The following is a 23,206-nucleotide window of genomic DNA, read 5'->3' on the forward strand; positions in this document are numbered from 1 at the left end:
CCCTACGTGTGGTCCCCAATCAAACCGCAGTGCCACGCACTATTGTGCAACTTGTAATAATTGAAAAGGAGGGGGTCCGTCATTATATTTCCAAAAAGACGTAAAACCACATATACGGGTTATCCTACGCAGATTTTCATACTTTGAAGGCGCACTATTATAGTTGTACTTACGTTCTGGTAATATTTGGTCTACCACAATCACAGATTATACCTACACGATATCCGATGACTACAATAACGTTTTGTGTAAACTTGATTATGTCAAATGGATTTATGGTCGCCATTTTGATTTCAAACAATTGAACGTGTTGGTAAGTTACATACTTTCGTTAATTTGTATATTTCTTTACAGTATAAAGTTTATAAATAATTTGATCTGAATTTTAATGGGCTATTTGTTTTCGTTATTATTAAAGAGATGATAAAAAGATGTACCTAAAAACAGACTTCGTACAATCACTGGTATAGGTTACGGCTAAATAACATCAAAATGTAATTCTTTACTTCTTTATATATTATGTTAAGTGTTCAGATTACGTCGGGTCACCAACAAAAACCTTTCTTATAGGATCTCTTTAATTAAACACGCTTATAATAATCTATTAAATAAATAAAAATAACAAAAAAAAAATATATTTAAAGTCTCAATCAGTTTTATACAACCAAATAAAATGTTTTTCTTCTCTCTACATTTTCGCACTGTTATCTTTCATTTTATTTTTTTCGTTTGCAGTGACCTATATGCGGTAGGGACCTTTTTAGTCTGAAGAGGTATAACCGCTGCTAAAGTAGACACTATAATCCGTGGATGATGTTATATCTTAACTGACGAAGATAATTTTATAATGTTAAGATGATAATGATCTTGTGTTATGATATATGTTATACCTTTATAGTGGAAATCACCGCTGGTACCCTGCTTTTTTCTGCCATAAAACAGTAATGCGTTTGGATTTGATTTACTGGTGGTAGGACCTCTTGTGAGTCCGCACGGGTAGGTACCACCGCCCCGCCTATTTCTGCCGTGAAGCAGTAATGCGTTTCGGTTTGAAGGGTGGGGCAGCCGTTGTAACTATACTGAGACCTTAGAACTTATATCTCAAGGTGGGTGGCGCATTTACGTCGTAGATGCCTATGGGCTCCAGTAACCACTTACCACCAGGTGGACTGTGAGCTCGTCCACTCATCTAAGCAATAAAAAAAAAAATTTTTGTAGGTTGAGGCGGCCGTTGCACTATAAAAACTGAAACTTAGAACTCATGTCTCACGTTTACGTTATTGGTGTCCGCGGGCATCAATTACCACTTAACACATAGACCATGAATTCGTCAACCCCCTCAACAACCGAAACGCATTAGTGTTTCACGACAGAAACAGGCTGGACGGTAGTACGTAACCGTCCAGGTAGGTAGGTATATTTATTACATACATACAACCATACTGAGATTCCACTTTAAAAAAAACTACGTGGGAGTCGAGCGCGCTCATAAAAAGTAATCACTCGATTACGCAATCACAAATAATCGAATCATATCGATCATCTTTTTACGTACCTACTGTCAAATGTCAAAAAATGCGCACACAACCTGCCGGAACGAATTCATAATACTCACTCGAGTACTCGCTGTGGGAATTTTTGAGTATTTTTCTTTTCTGGTTGCCTTCAATGAGCATTGTTGCGTAATGACCACTGTAAATAATTTTATTTTTATTGTCAACGTAGAAATTTGTAGTTTAGTAGTAATAGGGTGACCAAGGTTCTGGTAAGGATATCGAAAATCAGGTAGTTTCGATGCGATAATGATTCGAAGCGACTTTTGCAAGAAATCGAGAAAAAAACATTCGTAATTAGTTTGTAATGATATTCGGGTCCGGCAAATTAAAAAATATAATAATTAACGCAAAAATATATAACTTGGAAATTGTCAATGACAATGGCCAAAATAAATCTAGTCCTTATTTTCCCGTTTATTGTTTGACGTTTTTTTAAAGGTGTGTGAAAATACCGTTTTTACTATTTTTATTGCTTAGATGGGTGGATGAGCTTACGGGCTCACCTGGTGTTAAGTGGTTCCCGGAGCCCATAGACATCTACAACGTAAATGCCGCCACCCACCTTTAGATATAAGGTCTAAGGTCTCAGTATAGTTACAACAGCTGCCCCACCCTTCAAACCGAAACGCATTACTGCTTCACGGCAGAAATAGGCGGGGTGGTTGTACCTACCCGTATGGACTCACAAGAGGTCCTACCACCAAAACGTGAAACCTAACCTAAACATCGGTCCACTGAGTTTCATTGGAAAGTAAATTCATTCGCGAAGCAGCTGCTCTTGAGTTGTTGCGCTCATGCAGCTGTCAGCAAATCCCATCCCTCCTGGCTGAGCCTTTACTCACCCACCTGTCCTGGTGAAACTAGAAAAGCCTTCAGCGCACCAATAATCCTTCCTTCATAAAAAAGGACACTAGAGAGTGAAGTGAGAACCGCCAAAGCAATAATAATATAATTTTATTAAGTTAGTTTTTCTATTTCGCCAAGCACAAGTGACCACGCTGATGGAGACGATATTAACCTCACGTCTTTTAAAAATACTCCACCACCGTAACTCGGTCGTATCCGATATTTTCTATATACAATATGGTCACACTACACTTCACAAACGACTAATCTCAGGTAGCTATGACACTGTATAATGCGGACTGCAGCGGAGGCGTGACACCTGACTAAAGTTCCCATGGGATGCAGACAATTGACATTTCAAAGGCTAATTTATTGCACTAAAACTTGACTTGGACGATTCAATGGAGTTTGTATTAATTAGCATGGCTAGCGATATTCTTAGTACAAGATTCTAGGTAATTGTTGTTTGTTTTCTTTCCTAACTATTCGGTGGTAGCCTCTGCCCGATGATTTGCAAGCGAAGTAAATTGTCAATTAGAAATAAGGTGACAATCTACAAAACTTGCATACGCCCCGTCATGACCTAACTTGAAACCCCTTCAAATCATTCAATCCCGTTTTTGCAGGATGGCTGTCGTACCCCCGTGGTTCGTCAGGAACATCGACCTCCACTCCATCAGTAGTAAGTCGGCATCAATGAGCCATTTCGAGAAAGTGGCACGACATGAGATTCCCGAGATTCCCGAGCCTGCGGACAGAATGGAATGCAGTCGACTTCGCCCAAAACACGTAATTTCGAATCCTCCCGATCCACTAACGAGCACCTCAAGCACCGGTCATCGTTCTCGTCGAACCCGTCGCTTGCGACGAAGGGCTCGGCGAGTAAATCAACCCACAGACACAGCCCACTGAGTTTCTCGCTGGATCTTCTCGCGTTTCCGATCCGGTGGTAGATTCTGCGAAGCACGGCTCTTGCTAGGGTTAGCGTTAACAACGTCGTCAGGTTTGAGCCCCGAGAGCTCACTTACGCTGACATAGCTTCTCAAGGCTTAGGTAGGGATAAAAAAAAACAAATTCAAACAACATTCTAACATACTGTTGAATATTGAATTTTAAATTTGTCAAAATGAAATAGCTATAAAGGTTTCTTGATTACAACAAAATCTTGACTACTACAAGTTCGATTTTCATAATCGCTATTGTCAGTTTAATAGTCGGTGAGAAACTCATAAGGTTTTTTGCGGGAATGCGAGGAGTGAAGTTGTGTGAATAATTTTATTTTGTTAATTTAGGATTTCTTCGGGTTTAGCCCTGTAATATTATACTAAAGACCGCTTAGCCCCCGTGAAAGTACAGAAGTTTGGGGCTCCTCCGGAAATACCTCTGTAGTATTAATAAATTCCTACCATTTTTCTTATCTCATCTTGATTCATTTCATTTCTTTTAATTTTTACATAATTTTTAATTACATTTACATCATTATATTACATCACAATTTCAAATAAATCACATTCATCTGATTTGGTTCCATTTTGCATATATACTAGGCTGCACTAAAAGTATCGGGAATGGAATATTTCCACTGTTCCTGTCATATTAAAATCTTTTTAATTGAAAACTCCTTGGTTTTAAAAATCGAATACCATTTATTTATTTAAAAAAAGATTCTCGGTCTTGTCACGAGGTTTTGTCAAACTTGTTTAGTCGTTGAGAAAATGGAATTGACTCGAGAAAATTCAAGAGCGATGATTTATTATGACTTTCGAAGTGGTTTAACACAAAAACAGTGTGTTGACCGGATGATTTCTGCATTTGGTGATGAAACCCCATCCAAAACCACAATTTATCGCTGGTTTGCTGAGTTTCAACGTGGACGTGTCAAGCTCAGTGATGATCCCCGTCAAGGTCGTCCAAAAACTGCAGTCACCCAAGAAAACGTTGATGCTGTGCGTAAGCTGATTGAGGAAGATCGACATGTGACATACCGCGAAATACAGGCAACTTTAGACATTGGCATGAGTCAAATACAAATAATCTTGCATGAACAATTAGGTGTAAAAAAGTTGTTTTCCCGATGGATACCGCATTCGCTCTGTGAAGAGAAAAAAGGGGCCCGCGTCACTTGGTGCGTCAGAACTCTCGAAAGATTCCACGCAGGATCCTCAAATGCTGTATACAATATTGTATCAGGTGACGAATCCTGGATATACGCGTACGAACCCGAAACAAAAAACCAGTCACGAGTTTGGGTGTTCGAAAATGAGTTAAAGCCAACAAAAATTGTTCGTTCACGGAGTGTTGCAAAAAAAATTGTGGCCACGTTTGTCTCCAAAACCGGCCATGTTACGACTATTCCTCTTGAGAGACAAAGAACGGTTAATGCAGAATGGTATGCTAGCATTTGTTTGCCACAGGTCGTTTCTGAACTCCGTAAAGAGAACTGCAACCGCCGCATCATCCTCCATCACGACAATGCGAGTTCTCACACCGCGCACAGAACAAACGAGTTTTTAGAGCAAGAAAACATAGAATTATTAGACCATCCGCCGTACAGCCCCGACCTAAGCCCTAATGATTTCTATACTTTCCCTAAAATAAAGAATAAATTGCGTGGACAGAGATTTTCATCACCTGAAGAAGCTGTGGACGCCTACAAAACGGCTATTTTGGGGACCCCAACTTCCGAATGGGATGGTTGCTTCAATGATTGGTTCCATCGTATGGAAAGATGTGTCAAATTTCGCGGAGAATACATCGAAAATCAATAAATACATTTTTAAATAGTAATGTTGTGTCACTTCGTTAATTCCCGAAATTTTCAGTGCCGCCCTCGTATAATGTAACATGTAGTGTAATTGAAAAATCTTAGTTTCTAAAATTCTAAACTCTTAAACACTATATACTGGCAACAATGGCATTGGTGAGAAGACGGTTGCCATATTAAAAAAAGACGAAAGAGAAACGATTCGTTGACAAATATCACAAACAACAAATGTTTACATTGGCGTGGTCATTAATTTTCAGGTTTTTTTTCCTCCGTTACGAGTTCCCACCTGCTCTTGGCTAGCGTATTAATATATGACGAAGGGTTCCGTATACATTAAAAGTCTCGTTATTTAAACGATCGAGATTTCCTAAAATTTTCAAAGCTTGTTAGATTTACGAACTTTAAGCTTTCACGGTTTCAAACGAAATTATTTAACATTTTCTTACCACATTTAATGTATTTATTCTCGTAGTCTTCGTCTACCGGTAACTAACTAATTAAAGTTAAAGTTTTTTTTTTTTTAACAATATTAAAGTAAAAACTTTTTAATGCCGTTGTCATCGATACAGAGAATACAGAGAAAGTTATACAGAGAAAATGACATCCACGTTTAATGATATAGATATAGTCGTAGATGTCTATGGGTTTCAGTAACTACTTAACACCAGGTGGGCTGTGAGCTCGTCCACCCATCTAAGCAAAAAAAAAACCTCAAGAGGGTATCACTATGTATATGAACTCCGATAAAAACTTGAAAGTACATCCTCGCTCTCTAGTAGTTGTAGTTCTAAGATACCCCGCTGGTACATAGGGCCCTCACAAATTGTCTCTACCTCACCCTGTCTTACGCTTGCTCCTTGACATCGCTCCAGGTGAGGATGGCAGTCCTCATCTTGATCGTTCTCTATTAGGGTAAAATTAAAAACCTACCACAAAAAAAACTAAGCAAAAAAAAATCTTCTGGATTTAACCCAAACAGTCCTAAAACACAATTTTATTTCACTGCCGATGTCGTCCTCCTTTCTTTCTTTTTTTATTAAACATTCAGATTATAAGCTAAATACGGTCAATAAATTATCTATTCTGCAAATTCGTTCGGTCCGTGGGCGGGTTCTGATATAAATCCTTGTGGTGTTTGTCCAAAGGGTATCTATCCGATTGAAAGAACTTAACTTTTTCGAACCGTGAGAATGACAAACTTTGTTTTTTTTTCATAAAAAAACCAAACGGCTAAAAGGTTTTAATGTTATAACAAAAAAAAAAACAATAACGCAATAAATCGGGAAGATTATGCTTTATCGTATAAAATAAATTGATAAATTAAGTTCTCTTTTAAGTGATCTTCACGTGATCATAAAAAAAAATAAGAAAATCAGCAAAAATCCATAGCAATTTAATCATCAATTAAAACTAACTTTATAACCTATAACAAAAATGTTTTTAAACAAGTTTGTTTTACTTACATCAAGCTTGTGAAATCAATGCAATGTCTCAATTACCAACGAAATATACAACTGAGGCTGCCCCAAAAGACCTCACGCTGTGTGCAATGAAAACATCTTATTCAATCAATTAAATGGCGTTGTTGTTACAAATTGTGACGTCATGTAGAGTAGGGAAACGGATGTCCGATAAATAAATCTTAAAGTATTTAGGTCAATAGTAACGTGGGAAAGTTGCTAATTTGATTCTAGATGTGCTGCAATTATTTCATGTTTATTGCGTATTGTCGGATTGTCAAGGCTAAGATTAAAGTTTTACGAGGTAGATAATGGGAATCAGTGAAGATTGACTAAGATTTATTACGAATAAGATAAATATTGTGACTCCATTGATAACGACATGAGCACCCAGTTTTTGTTAAATTTAAAATATAACTGGATTTACATATTATGTATATTGTATGTAGAAAATAAATAATTTTAAAATCACTTGAGTTAACATGTATATATATGACCAAAAATTAAAGTGCTTTTTATGTAATCATATGTATGTCCATTTATATTTAAATTTAACAAAAATACTATAACATAGTTATAAAGCAACGAATTTTGTACTAAAAAAAAACCATTATTTTATTTACTACTAGCTGACCCGGCAGACTTTGTAGTGCCTCAATCGATAAAGAAAAGACCTAAACTTTATTTAATTTCGAGAATTTTCATATTTATCTACTTTTTAAACCTTCTCTGGACTTCCACGAATAATTCAAGACCAAAATTAGCCAAATCGGTTCAGCCGTTCTCGAGTTTTAGCGAGACTAACGAACAGCAATTCATTTTTATATATAGAGATTATTCATATTTGGTATATCACGTTCTGAAAGTACAATAGAACCTAAGATAGTTTCGCACATCAAAAATTAAGTTACAATTTCCGTTAAGGAATTGTCATTGCCTCTAATTATTTCCTCGTAAACATTTCTCGAAATCCCATTCATAATGCAAGTGTTCACATTAGACATTTAACAATAAAGTAAAGTCAAAACATTTTTACAACAAATTTCTTATAACAAGGCCAAATGAAATGGAAGTCAATGCCAGAGTTTACAAAAAAAGAAACCTGCATTGATAAACGGAAGTCCGTACTTGAATGACGTTTTGTGAATTTGCACAACTATTTTATAATTTGTATTCGAATGATAAATGGTCTATGACATCCATAGATAAAATACATTGACATCTATAATGGCGTTTTCTTGAATTTGAAATGATATCCGATAGAATACGTCTTATGAATTTTAATGATGTGTCATAAAAATGATTACTTCTAAAAATCTTACTTCAGACTCAACTAAAGTTTTCAAATACTTTCGTTCGATTTTAAGAATGACTGAATAAATAAATAAAAACCTTGAAATTCTTGTTTCTTTTAGTCTGTACCTTGCAAACTTGAAAATTTTATTTATAGCGTTCGAACCGAAACGCATTACTGCTTCACGGTAGAAATAGGAAATAGGAATATAAAAGAAATAGGTAGAAATAGCGTGGAGGTATAGCTATCCGCGTAGGTATGCTCATAAGATCTCCCTAATGTTTGTAGTGAACAAACAAGTAACATATATGTAATTAGATTACTATGACATGATAATTAGATTACTTATTTACAGATTCCTGATTACTATGGCATGACCTTCAAACGAGACTTAAGAAAAATCATCAATGGCAGAAGGTACAAATAGTTCTTTTAAAAAGCCGCCGAAAAAATCGTAACACATTACTGCTCCCCGGCAGAAATAGGCAGGGTAGCAGTACCTAGCCATGCGAGTTTCACAAGATGCTCTAGCACCAGTAATAAGAATATATATTCGTGTATTCAACTGTACAGTAAAAGGCAGTGAAGAAAATTTAAGTTAAGTTTGGCTGCAATACCTAAATATCAACAACATATTTTAATACCAACTGGCGTATATTTTGTTGGACATACCACGGTCCTGCCTATTCTTGCTGCGAAGCAGTCCCGCGTTACGATCTAAAGGGATACACGATCCTGTGGACCGAATGTTAAACAGTCGACGTCGCCCTAAACACGACATTACGGATCCTCCCGATCCATTAACAGTGCTTTTAGGTACCTCAAGCACGGGTCACCGTCCTCGTCGAACACGTCGCTTGCGACGAAGGGCCCCACGAGTAAATTAACCTATAGACACAGCCCACTGACTTTCTTGTCGGATCTTCTCAGCGGGTCGCGTTTCCGTTCCAGTGGTAGATTCTATGAAGCCCTGCTCTTGCTAGGGCCAGTGTTAGCAGCACTTCCGGTTTTAGCCCCGTGAACTCACCTACTAGCCCAGTTACGCTGACATAGCCTCTCAAGAATATCAGATTAGAGAGTGTGACCATCTCTGGCCTAGGAAAATCACCACCAATTGAAGTCGTCGTGGCCTAACGGATAAGACGTCCGGTGTAATCGTGTTGAGCGATGCACCGGTGTTCGAATCTCAGGCGGGTACCAATTTATCAAATGAAATACGTACTCAACAAATGTTCACGATTGATTTCCACGGTGAAGGAATAACATCGTGTAATTTAAATCAAACCCGCAAAATTATAATTTGCGTAATTACTGGTGGTAGGACCTCTTGTGAGCGCGGGTGGGTACCACCACCCTGCCTATTTCTGCCGTGAAGCAGTAATGCGTTTCGGTTTGAAGGGCGGGGCAGCCGTTGTAACTATACTGAGACCTTAGAACTTGTATCTCAAGATGGGTGGCGCATTTACGTTGTAGATTTCTATGGGCTCCAGTAACCACTTAACACCAGGTGGTCTGTGAGCTCGTCCACCAATCTAAGCAATAAAAAAAAAGACCACTGACCTCGAAAAAAATTTCTGATGAAAATTCAAATAAAAAAATAGAGTCGAATTAAGGTCGTCTTTTTTTTGAAGTCGATTAATAAAACCAGTAAGTACCACATTTCGAAGAGACCAGGTAAATAAATTTTAAAACGTTCAATTGCAAAAATATATTTATTTTAATACATAATAAATTCTCAAAAAATATTTATTTCTTCTGCAAACATATACCTTTATATACTTTAATGTAATTTATCTAAAATTGACCAAATGTCATATACCGTGTACACACCTAATAATTATTACAACATGTGCATTTGTTCCCGTAATACGTATAGACAGTGAATAAATTCGTCACACAAAATATAGACGATATTTTTCAAAAACGCTGTACTAATTTTAAGAGCAATCAAAGTCATAATACTTTGTCTTCACGAAAGAATATCTTGAATACAAAACAATATTGTCTATGGCTTCGAAAATTTGCTTCCGTGCAACTTCTTTCATTGAATTTTCCCGAAATGTCATTATTTTTTACTTTTTAACTAATTGCTAAAAATGTTCAGTAGATATTCAATTTTCACAGCACGCTGGAGGCCACGCTAGAGCTGACAGTTTAATTCCTTATTCCTCTTGGATTCATAGCTCATCAATAACCATATAGATATGGGTACGCCGCGACATGAGGCATGGCTGCTAGAGGCACGAATACCGGCATCATCCTCTCCGCCTGCACGAAATGCGTCCTCGTGTGCTTCTTCAAATGATCTCTTCTCCCGAACTTCTTCCCGCAAGTCGCACAAGGAAACGGCCTCACGCCAGAATGTATTCTTTTATGTCTGGTCAACTCTTCGTTTCTGGTGAAACTCTTGCCGCAGTTCTTTTCGTCGCATTTGTAAGGTCTTTCACCAGTATGGATCCGTATATGACCCTTCAGCTGACCATTATTCGAGAAGCCAACGTTACAATGTGGACATTTGTATTTTTTTGGGCGTTGTTTTCTAGCGTTCATTAATTTCGCTTCGTTTTCTTGTTGGAGTATCCTCGCGTATTCCAGCTCCATCGCGTAGCCTTGGGCTAGTGATTCCAGAAGTAAAGGATCGGTTGGTGGTATACCTAATGCCTGTGCAATGTCTGAAGGGGCATATTCAGATGTCACCATTTGGTTGTACATCATCGGAGGTATGGGTATACCTGGTGACTCAGAAAATGTGCGCAGCGGGCTAGATTCTGAATGTGGACTCTTTAATTCTATTTTTTGCGGATCCTGAAGCAGTCTGTCGCAGCACAAACTCAAACTGGTCACTGGCGACTCAGCATCGATAGGCTTTTTTACGTCTTCATCTGCAGTTGTCGTCGACACAGTGGCGTCTTGGTTGATGTCTCTGTTGTATATTCCACGGATCTTCCTCAAGCGATTCTGTCGTTTTTGTTCTTCGATTTTTCTCTTTTTACTTTTAATTTCCTCTTTAGTTGCATCACTTTTATCACTTACGTCCCACGGCCTAAAGAGCCTCGAATAAGTCTGCTCAACGGAAAGCATTTCGAAATGATGATGTCACGGGCAACACAAGATTTAGACTGAGGCCCTTTTCATTTCGACAAGTTTTATATACATTACATTGACAATAAATTTAATAAAAGAGGGATAGACCCATTGAACGCACGAAAGAGACGAAAATTTTTCAATTGTTGCACACGCTTGGTAGTTTTTTCGGGCGCTCGAAAATAGTACACGTAGTTTTCTGACTTGGAGACGAGTCTTTTGAGTTGAATATTGTGTGATGTTCATAGGTCACTTACGACGTTTTTGGCTTTTGGTGGTTGTCAGGGTGGCTGAAATAGGGGTGTGTATTGTTATTTATGTTGATTTTTGTGCCGGGTCGGGGGGCGGGCCCGGAGGCCGCGCGCCACGGTTGAGTGGACGCCACTTCGCAGCTGCAACATGCTTGTTTTAATGGTTCTCTGCAATTGTTGCGGTTTCCAATTTATATTTATAGTATATACGCACGCATGTGTCGTGCTGTTAGCAGAGAGCATTGTTAACGATGTTACTTTACGGGAGACTTGACGATTTTCGGTTCCCAACGACATCAGCGGATTAAATTAATTTCCTTTGCTACATAAAAAGAAAGAAAATGGCGGGAAAAAATTCGATACTGAGGAGTCGTTTGCCTTTATTAAGATGGAGAATTTTAAAATAATTTTCTTTTGTAATCTATTATACAATTAGTAAAATTTTAATAAATAAACTGTACCTACATCCTTTTTTTGGTTATGGATATGCTTCTATGGATTCTTGTATTCTAGAAGTTTTTTTTTAATATATTTATGGTAAATTATATACGCACGTGTGTGTTATGCTGTTGGTATACTGTATAGATAACGATGTTACTTTACGGGAGACTTGACGATTTTCGGTTCCCAACGACATCAGCGAATTAAATAAATTTCCTTTGCTACATAAAAAAACAAAGCGAAAATGGCGGGAAAAATTTGCAATACTCTGTGCTAATGGAAAATTTCGATGGTGATGAATCGTTTGCCTTTATTATGTATGATAGAGAATTTTAAAATAATTTTCTTTTATAATACACAATTAATAAAATATTAATACATATACAACCTTTTTTTGGTTATTTTAAGGTTTATTTTATTTTATTATATTTATTGGGTACCAACATATTATACATCAGCACAGAACAATCAATATACATTGATTTCAATCTAAATGCTAACACAATTACAGGTACCGACTGCATGCATTGATAAAAAAAGCGGTCCGTTGTATAAAAAAAAAACTATATATAACAAATATTGCATGAAAACCTTACATTATTAGGTACACATTTACTACCAAATACGCTGTTACATAATTGAGAAAGCTGATTGAGCAAGGCTGTATACTTCTCGTTTAAAACTGTCAACAGTGCCAGCAAAAACGTCCAGAGAATACTTGCTATGCAAATTGCGTAATTCCCCAACTAGTCTGCTGAGAGGCGCGTTCTTACCGAGGTTAGTGTAGTATCTGGGAACCCTGAACACCATCAACTTTGAAGCCCTTGTCGAAGGTTTTCAGTGAGATAGTCGACATACAATTAAACCAATAAATGCCAGACAGGCCGCGTGCCGCCTGTTTTTCTTTTCAAAGCGATAAAAAGAAGCATTCTGTTTCTTTGGATTCTTGGAGTCTGGAGGTTTTTTTTTTCATCAAACATAATAAAATGTTTGTTTATCTCGACAAAATAACTGGTTTTCGGATCTTTGACAGTAAAATTAATTTAAAAGTACTTGGATTAAAAGTAAAATTATCATTTGAAAGATAATTTTTTTTCTCACGTAAACGAAGAGTTCGTCTTTTCAGTGTGTGCGTATCGCAATTAATACTTATTTTAAAACTTTAATATGAAATACGTATCCAAACTAAAACGTAGTAAGCACCTACAGTATTTTCTTTGATTTTCGCGAAGCGTATATTACTAATTATATACGTGGACGATTTTATCTAAGACTCTGATGATGCGCCGAGAGTCGGGGGTTCGATTCCAGTGTCTGTAGTCAATTCGTTTGAGATATTGTTTTTTTTTTTTTCCTACCTATTCTAGTAACTATAGTAGGGTTATACTAGATTCACAGAACGGGTATGTAGGTGAGCTCACGGGGCCCTAGCTTGGTGACATTGCTAACACTAGCCCTAGCAAGAGCAGTGCTTCACAGAATCTACCACCTTGTTGACACCGTACTCGTCGAACTACCGTACTCGTCGAACTCGACAAAGAGGTCGACGTGCAACCTAACCCATGCATCAGCCCGCTGAGTTTCTCGCCGGATCTTCTCAGCGGGTCGCGATTCCGATCCGGTAGTAGATTCATTCGCGAAACAATTGCTCTTGAGTTGTTAGGTCTCCTTCGGAGGCGCTCGGGCAGTTGTTAGCAAATCCCACCCCTCTTGGCTGAGCCTTTGCTCGCCCACCTGTCCTGGTGAAACTGGAAAGGCCTTCGGGCCACCAGTAAACTTTCAATCATAAAAAAAAAAACCTTGTTGATCGAAGACCGGATCGGAAACAGTGGGCTAGGCTATAGGTTAATTTACTGGCTGAGCCTTTTCGTCGTAAGCGACGGGTTTGGCGAGGATGATGACCGGGTTGCGGTTAGCTGTACGTAAGACGAACGAGAATTTTGCTATTAGTTTTTTAATCAAACAAACACACTTAACAAAATGCACGCTTCCTGGATTAGCTGTCCGTCTCCCAAATCGATGGATGGATATCAATCTAAAAACGATCGAATTAAATCTATCGATACAATACTCTTGATTACGTCTTTCATATTTTTTTCGGAATTCAAACGATATGAGTTTGGCGCGTTCTGTCAAAAATGGCGCTCAAATGATTGATGCTTCCCGCGCAATTGTGCAAATTGTGATTTTTATGGAAAAAAATATATATTTGTTTAGGAGCTTCGTGTTCTCTTTTTTATTACGAGTATATATTAACATATGGCGTGGGAATTTTAAAATTCAAATTTCCAGCTAAATTTAGCCTTTATTACGAATTTATTTATGAACTAAAATGGAATCGATATCCTTTAAACTTTGTTTCTTTACCTACCTATCCTATTCACCTTTTTTTTCCCTTTTTTTTCCTACCTAAGTTGAGAGCCTTGAGAGGCCATTTCAGCGTAACCTTAACTAGTAGGTGAGCCCACGGGGCTCAAACCTGACGACTTTGCTAACACGAACCCTAGCAAGAGCCGTGCTTCACAGAATCTATCACCGGATCGGAAACGCGACCCACTGAGAAGATTCGGCGAGAAACTCAGTGGGCTGTGTCTGTGGGTTAATTCGCTCGTCGAGCCCTTCGTCGCAAGCGACGGGTTCGACGAGGACGATGACCGGTGCTTGAGGTACCTAAAAGCACCGTTAATGGATCAGGAGGATCCGTATTGACGTGTTTTGGGTGACGTTGACTGTTTACCATTCGGTCTACAGGATCTGGTATGCAGACAATCGTGTGATAAAAGGTTCGTTTACGTTACGCTGAAATAGCCTCTCAAGGCTGTCAGCTTAGAAAAAAAAAACTAATGTCTGACTGATCTAGGAATCGAACCAGCGCACAGCAGGCCGCTAACTACTTCACCCACTGCAATCAGCTTTTTTTTTTTATTGCCTTTGTAGGCAGACGAGCATACGGCCCACCTGATGGTGAGTGGTTACCGTCGCCCATGGACTTCAGCAATGCCAGGGGCAGAACCAAGCCGCTGCCTACCGAAAATGTGCAATGTACCGGCATGTACACATTACGGTAATACACTCGTCTTGACTTCGATTAAGATCTTTTTACACGCTCCCGTTGGAGTAACGGCGCATCGATCAAACGCTCCCACATACCCCGAGGCGGGTGGTTATAAAAATACAAACAATAACATGGAGTTTTATAAGAAAACTCTTCGTTCTGTCACGAGATTGATGTATCGTCTTATTGTGACGGTCACGAATAAATCAAAGCTTGACGTCATCTCTGAATTTGTCCAGTTACATGACAAAAAATCGTTGAATAAGTTAGCTCTTGTGGCCAATTAACAATAACTAATGCGAGCGTTCGAAATTCGACTATAATTACTGACGCTTCTAAGTTTACTTTACGGATTATATTCTCCACTGTATCTGTTATATTTTTCCTTTGTCTTATAATTAACGGCCGTCTGTTGTAGTGGTAAGTGACACGGTCACTGCGCAAGAGGGTCGCGGGTTCGAATCCCGCCAAGGGAAGATATTTGTATGATAAATATAATTGTCTTTTCCAGGGCTATGGATGTATATTAAATATATGTATGTGCATGATAAAAATCTTACATTTATTTCCGTTATCTGGTACCTGTAACACAAGCTCTTTACAAACTTAACACGGGAACAGTTAAAGTGGCGTGATCGTTAAAAAAAATTATTATTATTTTCACAAGTAAACCATCGTTTCACTAATAAGTATAGATAACACAAACTTCACCAATAGCTACTGAAAAAAAAAACTTGGTATTGGTACATAGTAACATTGGTTATAAATATTTTATGAACTGATATGAGTAGAAGGGTTATTTTGATAATATCCTGAAAAGCAAATTTATTAAAATTTACTAGTTTTTAGTTGGATTTTCTATTTTTATAGCAAAATACGCTTTTGCGTATTTTGTTAGTTTTTTTAAACTATTTTTTTTGTTGCCTTTTTAGGCAGACGAGCATACGGCCCACCTGATGTTAAGTGGTCACCGTCGCTCATGGACGTCAGCAATGCCAGGGCAGAGCCAAGCCGCTGCCTACCGTTAAGTACTCAAGAAACACCGTGGAGGGGAGCTCATTCCAAAGCCGGATGGTACGTGCCAAAAAAAGATCACTGGTAACGCATTGTCGATGAACACAGCGGTTCCAGATAATATGGATGAACTCGTCTCCAAAAGCGGGAGGTGCAATGATAAAAAGGAGAATTTCTCGCCGAATATTCCCAGTGAATCGCGTTTCCGATCCGGTGGTAGATCCTGCGAAGCACTGCACTTTCTAAGGTCGGTAGAAAGCGCTCAAGTTGAGTCCGTGAGATAACCTACGGAAATCACGAAGATATAAGTACGAACGTACGTATTATCCCAGATTAAACCCTAAAAAGTATTCACTAATACGCTCATCTAATTTTCATATCAAATAAGATCGAATTCGCTTACTTCAAGACGCACTCATAAAGATTCTTGTTCGCTTTAAAGTTTTAAGTAAGTGTTTAAATTGAAATCGATTTTTATATCGATAATCATAAATCTCGATATTCAAGTCACAACCATTCATAGCTATTGCAAATTCATTGAAGAAGCCTCCTCATAAAAGACTTTTAATTTTATTATGAAATACACATAAATCTTTTAACTATAATGAATTGTTATTAAAAAGCATAAATACATAGTGTGACGACTTCATAAGAATATTTATATGAATGAATGTGAACGCTAGCTTAGTTGCGGTTTTTCATGTCACCGTAAGGAATTGTGTAACCCAATTATTACGGTTGTCCCTATAGTTGCTTGTTGTGAATGGGAATCAAAATGGCGTCTGTACTACAGGGTGCTTGAAAACAAAATTTACTATTTTCTTCGAATACCTCCTACAAATGTATTACTTATTGATAGTGAATATTATTTTTCACACAATATGAAATTATTTTATCGGTATTTTTCCAAACAGTAATGTAATTATGTTCTAAAACGATGTACTAGTAAAAACCACTTTCAATAAATAAAAACAGGAAGATAAACAGAACAAGCTTATGGTGGTAAGCTACGGTGCTATGGTTCTCTATCCTATCATCAGTAATTATTTTAAATATATTGTGAGATTAATTTGCATCCCTAACTTGCTTTTTAATTTACATTTAGTACACCCATTTCCAAAGTACTATAATATTCTTGATATGTTGTTTCTTCAAGTTAATTTTATTAATCTCATACTCTTTTTTTATGCTCACCTACTGGTAGTTTTATCAAGAGATAGTTATAAGCTTCACCGAGCGTGGAGGTTAACTATATTTATGTGTATTATCTATGATTAACAATACTGAGACCTTAGAACTCAACTTACTGCTTCACGGCAGAAAATAGACAGGGTGGTGGTATCTACCCGTGCGGACTCACAAGAGGTCTCACCACCAGTATTTGGGCTGATAAATAGATAAATAAATATTTTTACCTCAATAAAAACATTATAATACAGCCTGTATATTAGTCCATATTTCCACGTTTGATCGCGAATACCATGTGTGGTCTTTCGCAGTGGCGGTGAGTTGTAACAAAAACAATGACCGTCATAAATCGCTCCGCTGTCCAAGCGATATTGTGTGGGCTCTCCGTGGACTTCATTCAAAAACTCATAGACTAGTCGACGCCGAACAAGAATTCACAATTAAATTCGAAATATAAGTGTATTTGAGTTAGTTATATGGTGCGTTTAAATACCCTAGAGGTCCCGCAGTAGTCGAAATTCGACTATAATTAATTGGAATTGTAAGTTTGTACACTATTATGATTGTATTTTCAACGCAATCAACAATATTTGTTGTCTTTATTAATAGAAAAATATTAATAAAGACAAACAATATGTATTTAATCTATTCTCAATTTGACAACAGACGTCAAGAACAAAAGTTTGACAATAAATAGTATGCTTGCGTGTGTGCGTCAAATACATGGTATGTAGTGTGTGTAATGTTTTCTTTATTGATTTAGTGTATCTTTTATGCATCATTTAAAAAAAATATTAGCATTGTGCACTTCTTCTCTATATTCTCTATAAGTGTGGAATATTTCATACTCCTCCGTCCGCGCAATTTTCGTAAAAGGGATAAAGTTTTTGCTTCACGTATTAATAATATATAGATATTATTTAATCAATTGTTCCGCGAGCTTAACTGTAAGTGATAATTGAAAAAACTCATTTCAATCTCTGAATTCTATTTTCATACATTAACTTTAACCCAAACTATACTTCACTTTACATTGGTGGTAGGACCTCTAGTGAGTCCGCACAGGTAGGTACCACCACTCCGCCTATTTATGCCTTGAAGCAGTAATGCGTTTCGGTTTGAATGGTGGGGTAGCCGTTGTAACTATACTGAGACCTTAGAACTTATATCTCAAGGTGGGTGGCGCATTTACGTTGTAGATGTCTATGGGCTCCAGTAACCATTCAACACCAGGTGGGCTGTGAGCTCGTCCACCTATCTAAGCATTAAAAAAAACTTTGTTAGAACAAAAAGAACTTGAACAAACTAAAATGAAAATTTCATCAATGCGGCCAATCAATTAAGCATACATTATTATCGGAAAAACCACTGGTCGGATTTGGATTAACATTGAAAAGAATAAAATATATGTCGCTCTGAGTACAGAATACATTTTTTGTTCGGTTTTACAGATAGGTGGGTGGGTTTCGTCAAATTTCCAAGGTGGGTTGCGCATTTACGTTGTAGATGTTTATGGGCTCCAGTAACCAGTTAACACCAGGTGGGCTGTGAGCTTGTCCACCCATCTAAGCAATAAAAAAATAAAAATAGATAGTAGAGGCAGATTTCCAATAGAATTCTTTGATCGTAATATCTATTTTCATGTGTTATAATATTTGTTTCAGTATCCCATTATTGCCTTAGGACAACGACTCTCAAACATTTTTCTTCAGCGACCCACTGATATACTTTTTACAAATACACTGTAACCTTACATACTTCAAATGTTTCAAAAGGGGGGTTTAAATGGCCCCTTCACATTCTATAATTCAAAAATATTTTCACTTTCTATGTAAATGAAGCGGTGGGATAAAATTTAGCGTTATGCCAAAGTAACTATTCCACGCGGACGGAGTCGCGGGCAAGAGCTAGTTTAGAGAGCCGCTACCTACTACGGCGTGGTCATCGATGTCCATAGATGTCTACAGTACCGGTACCCATCTTTATACGTGAAGGAGTTAAAATTCTTGTAGAACACCGGTCATCCCTTTTATTACGCGATGCGATTTCATTGCCATGAAACTTATTCGTGAACTCGAGGTAGACATTTCTTTAGAAATTTTGAAAGATTTAAACCAGGATGGAATGTCTATTCTTTTTTTTTTTGCGTACCTTTTTTTTATTGCCCGTGTAGGCAGACGAGCATACGGCCCACCTGATGGTGAGTGGTTACCGTCGCCCATGGACTTCAGCAATGCCAGGGGCAGAGCCAAGCCGCTGCCTACCGCTTAATACTCTCCACAAGCCTCGTTTGAAGAAGGACATGTCATAGCGCTCGGGAAATACCGTGGAGGGGAGCTCATTCTATAGCATATCGTGGCAAAAAAGATCTCTGGAAACGCACTGTGGATGACCGCAGTGGCTCCAGGTAGTATGAATGAACTCTACTCCGGTGGCGGCCGGTGCGATGGTAAAAACGAGGTTCCGGCATCATCTCGAACAATTCCTCAGAGCACTCCCCTGTCTGCAAGTAGTTTTGAGATTCAATTCAGGCTTCGTCGTGACTAGTGGACGAGCTTACGGGTGATAACCCTAAAGAATTTGCTAGCATCTGTCCTAGCAAGAGCAATGCTTGGCTGAATCTCTCACAAGGTCGGAATTGCGACTCACTGAGAAGATCCAGCGAAATACTCAGTTAGTTGTGCCTTATGGGTTAAGTAACACGTCTCAATCGACGAGTTCGGCGAGAACGCTGACCGGTGTTTTAAAAATGCCAATAGAGTTTGAACCACGGGCATTCTTGATAAGATTCTGAAATTTGCGCTTTAGAGTGGACTGACGTGAGTTATTGGCTTGAACTCACATGAATTAGTCTCATATTCTTCCATCAATACTTTGAACGACTAGGCGGTCAGGTCAACAAATGGCAAAGTCCACTAAGATTGTCGCCGGATCTTCTGAGCGGGCCGCGATTCCGACCCGGTGATTGATTCAACGAAGCACTGCTCTTGCTAGGGCTAGTGTTAGCAGATTGGCCAAGCTCAGCTCCGTGAGATCGCATACACGTTTGATGAACCTAGTTTAACCCCTTGAGCTTACCAGGATAGGCAGGAAAAAAACCAATGACCATATCATGCACGATATAAAACCACTGTTATATGTTATACCTAGTCAGGTCATAAATTCTGTCACATGTTTAATGTAAAATAATTGAAACAAGTTTATTCATTATAATAATATAACCATTCATATACCAAAATGAACTTAACAAAACATAGATTCTTATGACAATAAAGTTTATTCAAAATGACCTCCGTGATTTTGAATACAGGCCTTCAATCTGCGCGGCCAGTCGTCTATCGCAGCACGAACGAGGTCCATGTCAATATCGGCGGCTGCCTTAATCAAGGATGTCTTGAGTGACTCCAAATTGGGATGAGGCTTTGAGCACGCCTTTTCCTCCAAGTGTTGCCATATCTTGTAATCTAACGGATTCAAATCTGGACTGCAGGAGGGCCAGTCTTCGTGCCGGATGAAGTCGATTTCACGCGCCGCCAGCCAGTCTTGTGTGCTCTTCGCTCTATGAGCTGGCGCCGAATCTTGTTGGAATACCCAGTGCCTGTTATTGAACATGGTATGAGAAACAGGTTCCACAAGGTTCGTCAGGACTGTATTTTGATACACAACTGCATTCGTTTTTACACCTTTCTCACAAAAATGTACCTCTGTTAAGCCCCAATAAGAAACTCCCAACCATACCATGAGCGAGGATGGAAAATGACCTCGTTGGACACGCGGAATACGGTTGCTCGCTTCTTCACTACTGTGTGCGTACACCTTATCATTTTGTTTGTTGTAGCTCTCTTCTACGGTAAAAATTTTTTCATCCGAAAAAAGAATTTCCCGATATTTTTTTCCCGCGTACCGCTTCAACAAAGCGCGGCATCTCTTCAGTCTCAGGTCCATTAGACGAGCATTCAAACGATGTCCTGTTTTTCTTCGATATGCCCGAAGCCCTAAGTCTTCATTTAACACCCTTTTCACCGTGGTTCTGCTTAACCCCAAATGAAGGGCCAACAGTTTCTGCTTACGTTTGGGATTTCTTTGAATTCGCGCCTTTACAGCTTTTATCACTGCTGGAGTCCTAACAGACCGAGGGCGACCACTTCTTGACCTGTCATCTACACTAGAGTCTTCATTGTATCGTTTGATGGTACGATAAACGAATTTTTTTGGTTATATTCATATTTTTCAGTATGTTAAAAATTTGAATTGGCGCGTAACCGCAACGATGCAACGCAATAACTGCAACACGGTCTTCTTTAAGCGTCCACTCCATGTTTAAAAATGAGTAAAATTCTAAAAGTATACATTTTTATTTTCATGAACAATTCGAAATTCGAATTCAATAAACTTTTTTGTGGCCAGCATTCTAAAAGAAAAGTTTTTACTGTGTGACAATACTTATGACCTGACTAGTTATATGTATATCTAGGCTTCACTTTCACCAACGCTGGAGGCTGCGAAGATGAGATCTGAAGACGTTGCTCCGTGACAAGATCTTCAGTTGAGAGGATAACAAAGACTTGGAGAGACCGCAGAATAACCAAAAACACAAGAGTTCGTTTAATGAGATGCCTTGTCTTTCCAATCTTTCTGTATGGGGCTGAGACGTGGACGCTAAGGATGCAAGACCGTCGTAAGATTAACGCACTGGAAATGTGGTGTTGGAGACGTCTCCTCAGAACTTCGTGGACCGCGCACCGTACCAACGTTTCGATCCTGAAAGAGCTCAACATCAAGGAGAGACTATCGTCAACAGACCAAATACGAATCCTCAAGTTCTTCGGGCACATCGCTCGCATCGTAATGAGGACTCCATTGAGCAAATGTCGCTCGTAATGAGGACTCTATTGAGCGGTTGGTGGTGCAAGGGTAACTCGAGGGCAAAACATCTCGCGGACGATCGCCAACACGATGGACCGACCTCATAAAATCTGTGACTCACTTCAACATAAGTTATTGCTCTCACTCTGCAAAACACCGTGCCACATGGCGTCACATCGCGAGAGTATCGGTATCGCAGGATCCGATTGATGCATGACCACGACCACTCTGTCAAGAGTGTACGAATAGGAAGAAATTATATGTTATAGGTAGAAAAGTATTTCATTTTCTTCATAACAAAAAAATCGAAAGCATAGAATTTTTTTTTAATATTTGTTCATGATAATGGTAATGCAAAACATAATAAAAATGTAAGTATGTAAAATCTAAAGCGTTATCTGAATTATAATCTACCGAACCGCAAGTACCATTCCGCGCGGTCGGACCCCATGTTCCGAAGGTCACGGGGGCAGAGTAGGGTGGAGCCACGTCCCCTCTCAAAGCAACCATGGGGGCGACCCCATAATGCAACATTATAAATTACTTTTATTATTATTATTTTTATTGAATTAAGGCCGTTAAGGTTTAAGAGAACTCGAATCTATTAACTTAATACATTTCGATGTGTAAAATAAAATATTTAACTAAAAAGAAACCGACTTGATCCAATTCAAATGAGATTATCGTCAAACTGGTTTTTTACTGGTGGTAGGACCATTTGTGAGTCCGCGCGGGTATGTACCACCGCCCTGCCTATTTCTGCCGTGAAGCAGTAATGCGTTTCGGTTTGAAGGGTGGGGCAGCCATTGTAACTATACTGAGACTTTAGAGCTTGTATCTCAAGGTGGGTGGCGCGTCTACGTTGTAGATGTCTATGAGCTCCAGTAACCATTTAACACCAGGTGGGCTGTGAGCTCGTCCACCCATCTAAGCGATAAAAATAAAAAAAATAAAAAATTAGTCGAATTGAAATTATTAAGGATAACTCGAAGACTACTGATCAGATCATGATAACATATAAATTAGGCCACATAAGGAGCATCAGCTTTTAAATAATAATACAAAAAAAAGAATAATCAAAATTCACATAAAAAATAAAATCAAATTGATAACATTCTGTTTTTTTCAAAGTTGCACAAAGAAATAATAGCAATAATAGCATTCAATTATCACTGCATGTACAGTCACATAAACTATTATAGGTACATACATCTTTTGTAAAATAGATTTGACATCTATTTTATATTTGATTTTTAGATTTGACATATATATACACTGACAAAAAACTCAACTAATAAATAAATAAATATTTTTTTTTACTAACAATCACGCCACGTTAACTGGTCCCGTGATAAGTTCGTAAAGAACTTGTGTTACAGGTACC

The 23,206-nt window shown here is 38.3% G+C and overlaps 1 protein-coding gene and 1 long non-coding RNA gene across 2 annotated transcripts in view; both read right to left on the reverse strand.

The window, feature by feature from the left end:
- Positions 1-23,206, reverse strand: part of LOC149499748 (uncharacterized) — a 143,827-nt gene that overhangs the window by 65,974 nt on the left and 54,647 nt on the right. The window lies entirely within an intron of this gene.
- On the reverse strand, positions 9,722-11,017 carry hkb (zinc finger transcription factor huckebein). Its single transcript, XM_028187898.2, has one exon. It carries the CDS (start codon positions 11,002-11,004, stop codon positions 10,111-10,113), a length of 894 nt encoding a protein of 297 aa, XP_028043699.2. The 5' UTR covers positions 11,005-11,017; the 3' UTR covers positions 9,722-10,110.

This window comes from Bombyx mandarina, chromosome 26, assembly GCF_030267445.1.
Source record: "Bombyx mandarina strain Sakado chromosome 26, ASM3026744v2".
Taxonomy (NCBI): Eukaryota; Metazoa; Arthropoda; class Insecta; order Lepidoptera; family Bombycidae; genus Bombyx; species Bombyx mandarina.